Source organism: Pseudophryne corroboree, chromosome 1 (assembly GCF_028390025.1).
Source record: "Pseudophryne corroboree isolate aPseCor3 chromosome 1, aPseCor3.hap2, whole genome shotgun sequence".
Lineage (NCBI taxonomy): Eukaryota > Metazoa > Chordata > Amphibia > Anura > Myobatrachidae > Pseudophryne > Pseudophryne corroboree.
In genome coordinates, this window is record NC_086444.1 from 22275024 (window position 1) to 22291422 (window position 16399).

Genomic DNA, 16399 nt, shown 5'->3' on the forward strand with positions numbered 1-16399 from the left:
ACCGGTAAATCTTTTTCGCCTAGTCCGTAGAGGATGCTGGGGACTCCGTAAGGACCATGGGGTATAGACGGGCTCCGCAGGAGACATGGGCACTATAGAGAACTTTTAGTATGGGTGTGCAGTGGCTCCACCCTCTATGCCCCTCCTCCAGACCTCAGTTAGAGAAACTGTGCCCAGAGGAGATGGACAATATGAGGAAAGGATTTTGTTAATCTAAGGGCAAGATTCATACCAGCCACACCAACCACACCGTATAACCTGGAATATACGCAACCAGTTAACAGTATGAACAAAAAACAGTATCAGTCAAAGAACGATCTCAACTGTAACATAACCCTTATATAAGCAACAACTATATACAAGTCTTGCAGATTTAGTCCGCACTAGGACGGGCGCCCAGCATCCTCTACGGACTAGGATGCTGGGGACTCCGTAAGGACCATGGGGTTTATACCAAAGCTCCAAACCGGGCGGGAGAATGCGGATGACTCTGCAGCACCGATTGAGCAAACGCGAGGTCCTCATCAGCCAGGGTATCAAACTTTTAGAATTTTGCAAAAGTGTTTGAACTCAACCAAGTAGCTGCTCGGCAAAGCTGTAATGCCGAGACACCTCGGGCAGCCGCCCAAGAAGAGCCCACCTTCCTAGTGGAATGGGCCTTTACCGAATTTGGTAACGGCAATCCAGCCGTAACATACGCCTGCTGAATCGTTACAGATCCAGTGAGCAATAGTCTGCTTAGAAGCAGGAGCGACAACTTTGTTGGCTGCATACAGGACAAACAGAGCCTCTGTTTTCCTAACCCTAGCCGTCCTGGCTTCATAAATTTTTAAGGCCCTGACTACATCCAAGGACTTGGAGTCCTCCAAGTCCCCAGTAGCCACAGGCACCACAATATGTTTGTTTATATGAAAAGAAGAAACCACATTAGGTAAAAATTGAGGCAGAGTCCTCAACTCTGCTCTATCCACATGGAAAATCAAATAGGGGCTCTTGTGAGACAAGGCCGCCAACTCTGACTCCCGCCTTGCAGATGCCAAGGCCAATAACATGACCACCTTCCAAGTGAGAAATTTGAATTCAACCATTTGAAGAGGTTCATACCAGTGAGATTTTAGGTACCGTAACACCACGTTAAGATCCCATGGTGCCACTGGGGGCACAAAAGGAGGCTGGATGTGCAGCACTCCCTTCACAAAAGTCTGGACTTCTGGAAGAGAAGCCAATTCCTTCTGAAAGAATATAGATAGGGCCGAAATCTGTACCTGAATGGAGCCTAACTTCAGGCCCATATCCACTCCTGTCTGTAGAAAGTGGAGAACACGGCCCAGATGGAAATCTTCCGTAGGAGTATTCTTGGCTTCACACCAAGATACATACTTCCTCCAGATACGGTGATAATGTTTCGCTGTCACCTCCTTCCTAGCCTTTATCAGAGTAGGGATGACTTCCTCCGGAATACCTTTCCCAGCTAGGATTCGGTGTTCAACCGCCATGCCGTCAAACATAACCGCGGTAAGTCTTGGAAGAGGCAGGGCCCCTGCTGCATCAGGTCCTCCCTGAGGGGAAGAGGCCACGAATCTTCTGTGATCATTTCCTGAAGATCTAAATACCAGGCCCTCCGAGGGCAATCTGGAACAATGAGTATTGTCTGCACTCTTTTTCTTCTTATGATTCTCAACATTTTTGAGATGAGAGGAAGAGGAGGGAACACATAGACCGACTGAAACACCCATGGTGTCACCAGGGCGTCTACCGCTACTGCCTGAGGGTCCCTTGACCTGGCACAATACCTCCGAAGCTTCTTGTCTGCTGAGGAAGTCTGCTTCTCAGTTGTCCACTCCCGGGATGAAGACCGCCCAGCGAAGAATCTTGGTGGCTTCCGCCATTGCCACTCTGCTCCTTGTCCCGCCTTGGTGGTTTACATGAGCCACGGCTGTGACGTTGTCTGATTGAATCAGCACCGGTAGGTCGCGAAGATTCTCCGCTTGTCGTAGGCCGTTGTATATGGCCCTCAATTCCAGTACGTTGATGTGTAGACAAGCCTTCTGGCTTGACCATAGTCCCTGAAAATGTCTTCCTTGTGTGACTGCTACCCATCATCGGAGGCTCGCGTCCGTGGTTATCAGAACCCAGTCCTGAATGCCGAACCTGCGACCCTCTAGAAGGTGAGTACTCTGCAGCCACCACAGGAGAGACACCCTGGGGGTACAGGCTTATCTTCTGACATTTGTAGATGGGAGCTGGCCCACTTGTCCAGAAGGTCCCACTGAAATGTCCTCGCATGGAACCTGCCGAAGGGTATGGCCTCGTAGGCTGCCACCATTTTTTCCAAAACTCGAGTGCATTGATGAACAGACACTCTTTTTGGTTTTAACAGGTCTCTGACAATGTTCTGGAGGCCCTGGGCTTTTTCCATTGGGAGAAAAACCCTCTTCTGTTACGAGTCCAGAATCATGCCTAGGAATGATAGTCGAGTCGTTGGAACCAATTGTGACTTTGGCAGATTGAGGATCCAACCGTGCTGTTGTAGCACTCTCAGGGAGAGCGATACGCTCTTCAGCAATTGATCTCTCGTTCTCGCCTTTATCAGGAGATCGTCCATGTATGGGATAATTGTGACTCCCTGCCTGCGCAGGAGCACCATCATCTCCGCCATCACCTTGGTGAAAATACTCGGTGCCGTGGAAAGGCCAAACCGCAACGTCTGAAACTGATGACCGTCCTGTACAGCGAATCTCAGATACTCCTGATGAGGAGGATATATGGGGACATGAAGGTATGCATCCTTTACCTCCAGCGACACCATAAAATCCCCCCCTTCCGGACTGGATATCACTGCCCGGAGTGATTCCATCTTGAATTTGAACTTTCAAGTACAGGTTTAGGGATTTTAGATTTAAAATGGGTCTGACCGAACCATCCGGCTTCGGGACCACGAACAGGGTTGAATAGAACCCTTTCCCCTGTTGGACCAGGGGAACCTTGACAATCACTTGCTGTTGACACAGCTTTTGAATTGCAGCTAACACTACTTCCCTCTCCGGGGGAGAAGCTGGTAAGGCCGACTTGAAAAATCGGCGAGGGGGCACCACTTCGAATTCCAGTTTGTAGCCTTGGGAAACAATTTCCATCGCCCAAGGATCCACGTCTGACAGAACCCAGACCTGGCTGAAGAGTCGAAGACGTGCCCCCACCGGTGCGGACTCCTTCAGTGGAGCCCCAGCGTCATGCTGTGGATTTAGTAGAAGCCAGGGAGGACTTCTGCTCCTGGGAACTAGCCGTAACAGGCGTTCTTTTCCCTCTACCCTTACCTCTGGCAAGAAAGGAAGAGCCCCAACCTCTTCTGGACTTATGCGACCGAAAGGACTGCATCAGATATTCTGGAGAGGACTTCTGCTCCTGGGAACTAGCCGTAGCAGGCGTTCTTTTCCCTCTACCCTTACCTATGGCAAGAAAGGAAGAGCCCCAACCTCTTCTGGACTTATGCGACCGAAAGGACTGCATCTGATATTGTGGAGTTTTCTTTTGCTGTGGGGGAACATAAGGCAAATAAGTAGATTTACCCGCAGTAGCTGTGGAAACTAGGTCCTCGAGACCTTCCCCAAATAAAACCTCACCGTTGTAAGGTAAAACTTCCATATGCTTCTTTGAGTCGGCATCACCTGTCCATTGGCGGGTCCACAGAGCCCGCCTAGCCAAGATCGCCATGGCGTTGGCCCTTGAACCTAGTAGTCCGACGTCTCTTTGAGCGTCTCTCATATATAAGACTGCGTCTTTGATGTGATTCAAGGTCAACAAAATGGTATCCCTATCTAGGGTATCAATATCAGCTGACAAGGTATCTGTCCAAGCTGCTACTGCGCTACAGACCCATGCCGATGCTATAGCCGGTCTTAGTAAAGCACCAGTATGTGTATAAATTGATTTCAATGTTGTTTCCTGTCTGCGATCAGCAGGATCCTTGAGGACTGCCGTGTCTGGAGACGGTAGTGCCACCTTCTTGGATAAGCGCATCAAAGCCTTGTCTACCCTGGGCGAGGATTCCCACCGTACCCTGTCCTGTGCAGGGAAAGGATACGCCATAAGAATCCTCTTGGGAATCTGCAGTTTTTTGTCTGGAGTCTCCCAAGCTTTCTCAAATACAGCGTTCAGCTCATGAGATGGAGGAAACGTTACCTCAGGTTTCTTTTTCTTAAACATGTATACCCTCGTGTCAGGGACAGAGGGGTCATCTGTGATATGCAAAACATTTTTTATTGCAATAATCATATAACGAATGCTTTTGGCCTCCCCTGGGTGTAACCTTGCATCATTGTAGTCGACACGGGAGTCAGAATCCGTGTCGGTATCAGTGTCTGCTATTTGGGATAGGGGACGCCTTTGAGACCCTGAAGGGCCCTGTTTTGTAGACTGTACTTTGCCCAATTTCTGTTGTAACAAGGTCACACTCGCTTTTAAATCATTACACATGTCCAACCACTCAGGTGTCGGCGTTGCCGACTGAGACCCCCCAATCATCTGCTCCATCTCCTCTCTAGAAGAGCCTTCCATCTCAGACAAGCCGACACATGTACCGACACCCCTCACACACACACAGGGAATGTATATGTTAATATGGAGACAGTTCCCCAATAAGGCCCTTGGGAGAGGCAGAGAGAGAGTTGCCAGCACACACCCAGCGCCAATAACCCTGGAAACAAAGATTCCCAGACAAGTAGCGCTTTTATATATTGATATAGATAAATCTATACCCTCACCGCGCCTTACAAGTGCCCCACCCTCTTTCTGCCCTGTGTCACCGTGTTCAGCGGGGGAGAGTCCGGGGAGCAGCTGCTGCAGCGTGCTGCTGTGGAGAAAATGGCGCTGGCTGGTTAGTGCTGGGAGATCAGGCCCCGCCCCCCTCAGCGCGGGCTTCGGTCCCGCTCAATTTTATGTATACTGGCTGGGGTTACAATATGGTTGGTTCTATATCGGAGGGGCTGAAGGGACCTTGTGACGTATTGAGGGGAGGAGCTACGTCACCAGGGGGAGGAGCTACGGGCGAACAGGGTACCCGAAAAGTACGCTCGCCACGCTTCGGGCACGGTGGCTCGCTTCGCTCACCACCTAATTACTAAAGGTAATAGTTGGTGGCGTGGATAGTAGAGGAACTATCCCGCTGGCCTAGCTCCTCCCCCTTGCGTCGTAACTCCTCCCCCTTACGGAAAAGGTCCCTTAGCCCACTTGATTCTAGCATCTACCGTTACAATATATACTGCCACCAGGACCGGATTAACTGGAACTCCACAGGAGACTCACTGGCAGAGTTGACAGGAAAACGTTTTCCTATCGCACACTGCCAACGGATGCGGCTGCCCTCTCTCCCCTACTTACAGTCAGAGAGCCGTGAGCCGTGCAGGCAGTGTGGTGGCCACCCCTCCAGTGTCTCCTTCTCCGGGGTCCTGACTGAGAATGTCACAAGCTCCGCCCCCAGACTACACGAGGAGCGGCAGCTGCTGCAGGAAGCCTGGTACTGAAAAGTGTGTGTGTGTGTGTGTGTGTGTGTGTGTGTGTGTGTAGTGTGCACTCTACAATCTACTGTGTGTATATATGTGGTGTGTGTGTGTATATAAGCAGCAGTAGTGTGTGTGGTGGACTGGTGGTGTGTGTATATGTGTTGTGTGTGTATATGTAGCAGTAGTGTGTGTGTCTACTGTATGTGTGTACTATGTGTGTATATGGTAGTGTGTGTGTATTGTATGTTCATATGGTAGTGTGTGTGTATTGTATGTTCATGTGGTGTGTACGTACGGTGTGTGTGTGTGTGTGTGTGTGTGTGTGTGTGGTGTGTTTTACATGCTATTGTCTATGAGGGACTCAATTATGAAATATTATGAGCTGGTCCTGCAGGATGCGATCTGACTCCCCAACCAATCAGCAGCATTCCCTGTCTCAGCCAATCACCGCCGGCAGCGTCCCCCGTCTCCACATCCAGTCACTGCCAGCAGCGCCTCCCATCTCCACATTTAATCGCCTCCTGAGACCCGGTCGGTCCCCCTGCAGCCGCAGATTTGCCTCCAGCATGTCCCGATCACTGCTGGTGTCACAGTGATCGGGCAGCCCACATCCCCCCCCCCCCTGGTGACTGAGTGCCTCTCCCTCAAGTGGTGTCTTCTCTAAAGGGCCCTACACACTGGCCGAGCTGCCCGACGGCAGATGCGGCCGACGAGCGACCCGGGGGGGGGGGGGGGGGGGGCAGTGACGGGGGGAGTGAAGTTTCTTCACTCCCCCATCACCCCGGCTGCATTGAAGTGAAGGCAAATATGGATGAGATCATCCATATTGGCCTGCATGTACAGCCGACGGGGGACCAGCGATGAACGAGAGCGGGGCCGCGCATCGTTCATCGCTGGAGCCTCCACACTGAAAGATATGAATGAGTTCTCGTTCATTTATGAACGAGATCGTTCATATCTTTCAAAAAAAATCGGCCAGTGTGTAGGGCCTATAACACTGTGTCCCAATCACTGTGGGCAGCAGTGATTGGGACACAGTCTGCACTGGAAACAGACGCTCAGCAGGTGATCCTCCCGCTGCGGAAGTGAAAGCCAGCCGTTAAGACTCTGCGCCTGGAGATCTGAGTGTAGGGGAGCCGTTCTGTGTGGGTGTCGTACGGTATGCCGGCGGTCGGGCTCCCGGGAGCCCGACGCCGGCATACCGACAGCGTGGCGAGCGCAAAGGAGCCCCTTGCGCGCTCGCCACGCTGCGGGCATGGTGGCGCGCTACACTATTTTAATCTCTCTCCAGGGGGGTCGTGGACCCCCACGAGGGAGAATAGTTGTCGGTATGCCGGGTGTCGTGATTCCGGCGCCAGTATACTGTGCGCCGGGATCCCGACATTCGGCATACAGAAGACCACCCCTGGACCAGTACTGCCTCAGTTGCTGTCTTTCCTTACCCTCTCCTGCATGCCCCTCTACCCCAACTGCTACCCACTCACAGCACTTCTCAAACGGTTGCCTGCTCTTGCCTCCTCACTACCCCCAGCACTGCCTTCCCTTAACCCCCTCCTGCCCCAAGTGTTCCCTGCCTCAACCCCCAGCTCTACCCCAACTGCTGCCTTCCCCCAGCACTGCCTATAATGCATAAATTGTGTTGGGACCCAGAAACTGTGGAGTAGGACCCCAATTTCTTAAAGTGATGAGTCCCTGGGACCCACAGCTTTTTTCGCTCAGCGCGATCACTGCACCCCATGCCCCCAATATCACTAGCCATATCCCTGGTTTCCGCACACAATTAGGCCCTTTATAAATTTCAGCTCCAGGCCCATGTGGACATTAATCTGGCACTGACTACCACTGTAGCCTATATACGTATTTGAGCCAGTCCTAGAGGTTTTTTGCTGCGCAGGGCGCCCCCATGCACCCTGCACCTATCAGTGCCTGTAGTGTGGGAGCAATGGCGCGCAGTGGTTACCTCATAGAAGATTTGAAGTCTTCTGCCGCCTCTGAAGTCTTTTCTTCTTATACTCACCCGGCTTCTATCTTCCGGCTCTGCGAGGGGGACGGCGGCGCGCCTCTGGGATCGGACGACGAGGGTGAGATCCTGTATACGATCCCTCTGGAGCTAATGGTGTCCAGTAGCCTAAGAAGCAGAGCCTATCATTTAAGTAGGTCTGCTTCTCTCCCCTCAGTCCCACGATGCAGGGAGCCTGTTGCCAGCAGTGCTCCCTGAAAATAAAAAAACCTAACAAAATTCTTTATTCAGAGAAACTCAGGAGAGCTCCCTGTAATGCACCCAGTCTCCTCTGAGCACAGGATCTAACTGAGGTCTGGAGGAGGGGCATAGAGGGAGGAGCCAGTGCACACCCATACTAAAGTTCTTTATAGTGCCCATGTCTCCTGCGGAGCCCGTCTATACCCCACGGTCCTTACGGAGTCCCCAGCATCCTCTAGGACGTAAGAGAAATAACACTAATTGCAGCACAATTTGCTGGACAAAGATTCAAAGAAAAAGTTTTTTTTCAATGACCCCGACCCACTCACTATGTTCTAATAATACAGTAACAAAATATACACAATAATGGAATCCTGTGCAAATGGAGGGGGAGGGGTGGGGGACAAATCTCTGCACCTTTATACAAGGAGCCCGGCCCTTCCTGCAGCCGTTACATCAGGTCACACAGCGTCACCGGAACACCACAAGTCTGAGCACACAGTGACAGAACCGCAGGGAGAACAGCCAGGTTCCCAGGTGATACAGGAGGTCTGTGTCATCCATGAACATGTATAGAGCAATGTTGTCACAGTGAGTTCTCCCAGTGAACAGCAAATACATAGCGCTGATTCAGAGGTGCCCTGAGGTCACCCGCAACCGCACAGGTGTATAAGTGTGTATACTCGCCCGTACGCAGGCCGTATACAGATCCTGGCACTGCCACAGCGGTGGGTTACCAGGGGAAGGGGGGCATGATAAGAAGCATGATGGGTCAGGGATAGTTACACATCCAGCCTGTGCTCAGCAGCCCCATGTGACTACTACCAGCCCCGAAACAAGTGACTTTACCATGAATAAAGTCCCAGCTCAGATCTCCGCTCTGTCCAGCCTAGACCCAGCGGCTGGTACTACATACAATGGCGTCCCCACTGCCAGATCTCCCCTGACATCCATGGCTCCCACACAGGCGCGATACGGAGCCTATACCCAGCAGCTGGGACTACATACAATGGTGCCCCCACTGCCAGATCTCCCCTGACATCCATGGCTCCCACACAGGCGCGATACGGAGCCTACACCCAGCGGCTGGTACTACATACAATGGCGCCCCCACTGCCAGATCTCCCCTGACATCCATGGCTCCCACACAGGCACGATACGGAGCCTACACCCAGCGGCTGGTACTACATACAATGGCGCCCCCACTGCCAGATCTCCCCTGACATCCATGGCTCCCACACAGGCGCGATACGGAGTCTACACCCAGCGGCTGGTACTACATACAATGGCGCCCTCACTGCCAGATCTCCCCTGACATCCATGGCTCCCACACAGGCGAGATACGGAGTCTCTACACCGCAGCCATCAGCCCGAGTAATAAATGTGAATGCGCTCAGACTCCAATAGCTGATCAGTAATTAATAATAAATATCCCCAGTAACGACCTGAATAACACGTCTTTCTCATTACCTGCTTCTTCTCCTGGAGGTCCGCCACGATCTTCTTCCCTTCTATGGTCGCCTCAAAGCTGTAGACAGCAGAGTCTTCATTCATGGGGAACACAAAGACGGCCTCCACCGCCTTCTCCTCCCGGTTCTTATACCTGAGTGTGGCGGAGACATCGGCCACGAAGCCTTTCACCTGGATGTCCACCGAGATCCCCTGTAGAGGAACTGGACACCACAAGGGGAAATAGTTATGTCGTGTTTATTACCACTCAGTAGCGTCCTGTTATGGCTGATGGAAACAGAACTAGGTTGTACATACATCTCATACGCTTAGCGTCTATACGCCATACTGCGCAAGACGCCCGGCGCCACTGAGACTCTCCAAGGGGAGTAGCGTCTTATTCACACACAGATGTACAAGTGTCGCACACCAAGCTGAGTGATTGTGGCTAGAGGTCCATAAGCAGGTCATGTGCTGCCATAATGGTCGGACAGTCCAACAGAATAGGCCTACTGACCCCCAAACTGCTATTATGTACGTCTGGATGTTCTATATCTGGCTAATTTATTGCATGGATTTATTTATACAGTATATTGTCATATTGAGGTATTAGATCTACCGTGACCCCTTGTGCCCCCAGCTGGCATTCAGTACAAGGCTTGGCATCACTATGTTGTATACTCAGGGTGGTGGCATCTGACTAAGTGTATCCTAACCAGCCGCATTCACACAATTCCTGTTACTCCGCTGTACATCAATTGTGTGGCTGTGTACTCACATCCTTGCCCCAGGTGATCAAATACTTGTGGTCTCATTCCAGGGCGCTAACATTTCAGCAAACACCCGCCACGGGAAACCCAGGAAAAGCCTCCTTAGGCCTTGGGCACTTTATATACCTTGTACAAGCTCCTCTTTCTCCTACATCCCATCCTGCAGGGAACGCAGTTTACTTTTTAATGTGCCTACGGAAATGCGGCTTTTGGGTGTTTCCTGTAGGTTGTATTTTTAGAATTTATTTTCATATTACCACGGTGGTGACTTGTAATCAGATACCTTGGTAAAGTTGTATAATAATGGATGGAGGGGGAGGGGGGGGGGGGGGTGCCGATAACGATCCCCTTCCCTCCCCGACAGAATGAGTCGACCGAATAAGAGGAATCTCTCCACTGATTGGATGTTGTGGGGATTTTTTTGGGTGTCAAATTGTAGGTTTCAGCACATAAAACCCCAATTAGTGTACCGCTTTGCTCGCCATGCTTCAGGCAGGTTAGCGTTCCCAGTCGCAGTCCACGTGGATGGTAAAGTATGAAAAAATGTAAGAAAAGCAAAATAAAAACTTATGTTGACCATTGAGCCTGTCGACCTTCTGACCATGTCAAACATGCATGTCGGCCCTTTGACTGTTGACCTATCATCCGGATAGCGGGGATGGTGTTTCGCTCCCTGTTTTTAGCTCCCGTCCTGTTGAACTTGGTTACTTAGAAAAATCAGTGCGTTTACTGTAGGATGGGGGTATAGAACAGGGAGGGGCGAAACAGTCTGAGGACATTTAAAATAGCAAAGCCCTAATGGGGGCTCTGTCTACCCCATGTACCAGGTTCCTCAAAAAGGCTTTAAAATACATATAAAATTCCCATTTCCGTTCTAGCAAACAAAAAGGAGCATTCCTGCTGCATATACAGGACACCGCCAATGGGCAGTAAGGGGGAAATTAGGTTGGGTTTTTTTCACATTACAAACGACAAAGTCCAATTTCAATGATTATTCTGTCAGATGAGTGATAGCAGCCTAAACGTGACCACTACCGGTCCTGCTAATTACTGTAATTACTAGGCGGGGGGCGCCAGCGTCAGTCTGGTTAAAGGGGGGGTGGGGGGGGGGGGATCTCTTACCTGGACTCCGGGAGGAGACAACGATGAGACCACAGCAGGCATCGCGGGGAGACATTGTTACACTGGTCCTGTGAGGGGGAAAAGCACAATGTGTGTCAGCGCAGTAATATGAGGGGGTACCCAAAAGAAACGGGAATTCATGTTCTAGAGGGCTTCCGCCGCTAGATGAATGTTTGCGGAACCATTCTGAGTCAGTATCCACGCTGACATTGCAGGGGAAGGTAGCATTTGACTGCAGTCTTTTTTCCAACAAGTTATTCACTCTTTTGCCTATTTTTGTGATGGCTGGTTTACACAAACATGCTCACAAGAATGCGAGAGGGATTGTGCGCTCAGAATTTGCACCCCATGGTTAATCTGTCAGCCAGAGTTTTTATTTGGAAGTTTTGAAAAAGATTGCATCACGATTTGAGGGGGGGGAAAAGTCACGATTTGTGGCGATCAAGTGACTGGTTCTTCCATCATGACAACGCACCTGTCCACACAGCGCTGCGTGTTAGGCAATTTGTAAACAAACGACATGACACCCTTTTCTCACCCACCATATTCGCCCGATCTCACCTTGTGGGACTTTTTTTTTTTATTCTTGTGAGCATGTCGTTCGTGTGAATCAGCCATCACAAAAATAGCTCACAGGTTAATGGGCTCTGAAGGGGGGCACTGCGGCCCTGCTGTCAGTGATGCTAAAAGTTCTTATTTACCACTCTGGACCCGGCCCTACTTTCTCTGACAGGACCAATCACTCCCCGCTGTATCACTCCCCTTCTGTAACGGTCACCAATGTACGTGCAATGTATATGTGCAGCACTAAGGTCCACTGTCATGAAAGATATCTGACATGCACAGGGTACATACATTCCCATACATTACAGTACATTTAAATGACGTCACATACAGTAAATCCCTACAGTATATTTAACATTTACCTCATAAATGGCATTTTGGTGTAAATACATCAATTATCTCCAATTTCATAGACTATAACTTAATATGAATTCATCAAAAATACGTATATAAACTCTTTATACCTACTCAATATCCTAATTATTTCGTCCTATTAATGGCTACTTGGGCGATTAATTGATAATATCCTTGGCATACCTAAATTACCTCAGATCACTGAGGAAACATGTTTTATGTTACAATGGTCGACAAGTTTTTTTTTTGTGTAATTTTGTATGTTTCACCGTATCTGAGCCAAATTAGTGGAAACGTGTACCTTTGTAGGCTCGCTTCAAACGCCACAATTCGCGCAAGGTGCCTCACTCCACTCTGGACAGGTTTCTATTACCAATAGTAGTAGTCCACGTCGATGATAAATTATAAAAAAGGTTAAAAAAAAATAAAAATTAAAACTTGTGTCATCTGTATGTGTGTCAACTATGGTGGCCAATCCCGGGATCGGGATCCCGGGATTTAGGGCCAAAAATGGCCGGGATTCAATCCCAGGATTGGAAGCTCCAATCCCGGGGATTGAGGGATCAGCGTTGAGCGTCCACAGGACGCTCAGGCGCTGCCCTGCTTCCTCCTTCCAGCTCCCCAGCGCAGCGCGAGAGGTCACGCTGCGCTGTCAGCCGCCAGCAGCGATCAGAGGTTGTTCCCCACCCGCCCGACCAAGGTATATGGCGAGTTATATGTGCGGGGCGGGTATCCCGTGATAATCCAGAAAGTACAGTACTGTATGATGCACTTTGCACGGTGCTCTACTGCCCCTTATATAAAGTTTTTGACATACATGTTGGCACTGACAGTCTGTCCCTTTTAAAGCGTACAGACTGATTTATGTACCGCACATGAACCAATCTGGAGTGTTTTCACACCTGGATCCTTCATTAATATGGCGTCACAAGGGGTCAGGAATGCCTGACATAGTACTTAAACAGAAAACAGAATAAGCAAAACAAAGTGATTTACAGTAATGAACACTACAGGACATGGTTTACAGACATTGCAGCATCAAATACGGGTCATAACGCAAGGCTTCGGTGCCGTGGGTGGCTGTAGGGAGTAGATGATGGTATAACTGTGGGAAGGAAAAGCAGATGAGGGCCCTGCTCGTGAGAGCTTACATTCTAACAGGGAAGGGCAGAGGAGAGAGTGAGCAAGGGGCAGTGAGTTAGGATGACAGCTGGAAAGCTTTGATGAAGAAGTGGGTCTTGAGAGCCCATTTGAAGTTTTGTAGAGAGGTGGAGAGTCTGAAGGGGAGAGGTAGGGAATTCCAGAGAAGTGGTGCAGCATGTGAGAAATCTTGGTGGCAGGAGTGGGAGGAAGTAATCAGAAGACAGGAGAGTCGTCGTGCATTAGCGGAGCAAGAGGACGGGTGGGAAAGTAGAGAGAGATAATGTCAGAGATGTAAATAGGAGAGCAGTGGGTGAGGGCTTTGTAAGCGAGAGTGAGAAGCTTGAATTGGATTCTGTTGGGGAAAGGGAGGCAGATGTAGTACTCTGGAGAGGAAGATGAACTGGGCAGCAGAATGGAGGGCAGATTGGAGTGGAGAACGGTGAGAGACATAAGGATGATGCACATTAGAATGATATCGGGAAAATTGCCGCATTTGAACGACAAACCATTTACATTGTCTAATGTGTACGCACAGTCACACGCTCCCAAGGGTCGCACGCAGCATCTTCCGGTCGGCCATGCTGCATGGCTAACCGGTCGATATCTCATGCTGCACCATGCATATTAATGACGGACGGAACGGTGATCGTTCAGTCGTTCATTAAATCTTCCTGGTGTGTACCGGCAAGCTGGCATGGTCTAGGCGAAGGGGAAATCGCCCTGAATATCGTCCCGATTGCCGGTCGTTATGATGTGTAGCCGGCTATAGAAACCTACTGTATGGTGGCTTTTTTGGTGCTGCAGGAGCCACGGCTGGTATTGCAGATGTCTGCTGCGATCCCTCCATGTTAAATCCCAAGGATCCTTAATATTTGTGGGTTTCTCTACGAAAACAGTTTTTTTTCGAGGAGATATTCTGCAATTATTTTATAAATCCTTATCTCTCCCACCCAATTATGCATCTAGGAGAAACGCACAGAGTTTGGGTCATAAAATCAGAGCCAGACGGTTGTGCAATCAGACCCCCGCAGAGCAGACGCCTTGCCTTCCAGTGTTGCACTTAGCTGACTAGGACTCCTGGGAGTCATTTCAATCCAGGAGGCACCATTGTCTCCTCTCTCCCTCCCTCCACCCCCATATCTGCTCCTACTGCCCCTCACTTCCCCTCCCCCTATATTCTAGATCAGGCATTCCCAACCACGGTCCTCAAGGCACACTAATACCCCCTTCACATCGCATAAATAACCCGGTATCGACACGGCATATTGCCGTGTCGACACGGATCAGTGTGCGATGTGAAAGCACTTTCTGTGAATTAGCGGGTCGCCTGACCCGGTAATTCAACCCGGTATAAAAGAAGGATTATACCCGGGTTGATTACCGGGTCAGGTGCGGTGTGAACGGGAGCCGTGTCGATGCGACACGGTTCCCATTCACAGCATAGGGAGAGGCGGCGCAGGAGATGAGCTCATCTCCCAGCGCCGCCTCCACCCCCGCCCCTGCTGCTGCGCCCCCCCCGCGCTGCTATGGCAACCGACCCGGTATATTGCCGGGTCGGAAAGCCAGCAGAAGGGAGCAAATGCCGGATCCCACCCGGTAAGGACACGTTTCTTTTACCGGGTGGGATCCGGCATTAGCGATGTGAAAGCGGTATCACAGTGCAGGTTTTAGTGATATCCAGGCTTCAGCACAGGTGACAGAATTAGTAGCTGTTATTTTAATTTAACCATCTGTGCTGCAGCCTGGATATCACTAAAACCTGCACTGTTGGTGTGCCTCGAGGACCGTGGTTGGGAATGCCTGTTCTAGATTGTGAGCTCTCAGGAGCAGGTAGCTCTCCAGGTCTCTTTATTAGGATTAATTACAAACAGCGACCTTCCGTCACAGCAGCTGGGATTACCCATTGGCTGCACCCTGCATTCTGTACCATTGTATCGTCATGTATCGTATGTATGGCCGACCTGCTCCAATGACTGGGGATGGGTTCTGCTTTTTTTAAAGTTTATTTTCAGGTTTGGGTGGGTTAGAGGCACAGTCAGCGCCCAATCTCTATGGGGTAAATTTACTAAGGTGGGAGTTTTCGAGAACTGGTGATGTAGCTCATAGCAACCAATCAGATTCTACTTAACATTTATCTAGCTGCTTCTAGAAGATAATAAATAGAATATGATTGGTTGCTATGGGCAACATCCAGTTCTTAAAAAAAAAAACTCCCACCTTAGTGAATTTATCCTTATGCATTAATTACAGGATACCAAAATATAATTTCTGTTTTCCAATCTTTTTATTAAAGGCATCCAGCACAAAACAGTACATAACGCCACCATATCAAGCAGCGTAACAAAGCTTTACAGCCATTATGTAACTGGTGTATGAGGGAATAAAATGAAAATAGTGAAGTAATATCCATCCAGTGACGAATGCTGAATTTAATAAAATGGGTATATGATATGATACGTCGACAGCCACTATGATGACATTCATTATGTCAACACGAGAATGTGGAAATACTGTCCCTAGTGGCTCAGCGGTCATTTACCTGCACCTGACAGCTGCAGCAGCTCCTGCGCTTGTGTTCCAGCGAGTATTTCACCCCTACCCCTCCCCTGCGGCCTAACCAATCCTCCCTCCTCCCCTCCCTCCCCTGCGGCCTAACCAATCCTCCCTCCTCCCCTCCCTCCCCTGCGGCCTAACAAATCCTCCCTCCCCTGCGGCCTAACCAATCCTCCCTCCCTCCCCTGCGGCCTAACCAATCCTCCCTCCCTCCCCTGCGGCCTAACCAATCCTCCCCTGCGGCCTAACCAATCCTCCCTCCCTCCCTCCCCTGCGGCCTAACCAATCCTCTCTCCTCCCCTCCCTCCCCTGCTGCCTAACCAATCCCCCCCTCCCCTGCGGCCTAACCAATCCTCTCTCCTCCCCTCCTTCCCCTGCGGCCTAACCCTTGTGCCTAATCATAAACCTCCTGCAGCATAACCCTAACCTTCTCCCTCAGGCTCATGGAAAGGGGAGTACAGAGGAACAGGAGCACCAAAAAACATGGCCGCAGTACCCAATAATGGTTTCAAACTGTGCACCCCAGCCGTCCGCAAATTTAGGGAACGTGTGCACCAATCACCCCTGCAACACCCCCACCTCGCACCGCCATTACCCTGCCACTTGGTCCAGTCACGGTGGTCTGTGATGAGTTGCCATCATGAAGCTGCGCCGGCCCTTCCTTGTCTGTCCCTGCCGCCGGCAATTAGCCGGGAAGCCCAGCTACAAAACTATCATACGCCAGGCACACTGACAGCAAATCGCCG

General features: G+C 50.4%; 1 protein-coding gene across 3 annotated transcripts in view; it reads right to left on the reverse strand.

Annotated features, from left to right (window-relative positions):
• The window catches only part of LOC135054368 (von Willebrand factor A domain-containing protein 5A-like), a 188169-nt gene extending 177038 nt beyond the window's left edge, over window positions 1-11131 (reverse strand). For 2 of the 3 annotated variants that reach the window (XM_063957558.1, XM_063957560.1), the window contains exons 1-2: window positions 11040-11131; window positions 9169-9371 (exon numbers count right to left, since the gene is read on the reverse strand). In XM_063957558.1, coding sequence (XP_063813628.1) covers window positions 9169-9371; window positions 11040-11094 — 258 coding nt within the window. In that variant the 5' untranslated portion in view covers window positions 11095-11131. Of the gene's footprint in view, window positions 1-2; window positions 202-9168; window positions 9372-11039 lie in introns of those variants that run through there. The other variant, XM_063957559.1, reaches the window with a different exon arrangement.
• Between the last annotated feature and the right edge of the window lie 5268 nt (window positions 11132-16399).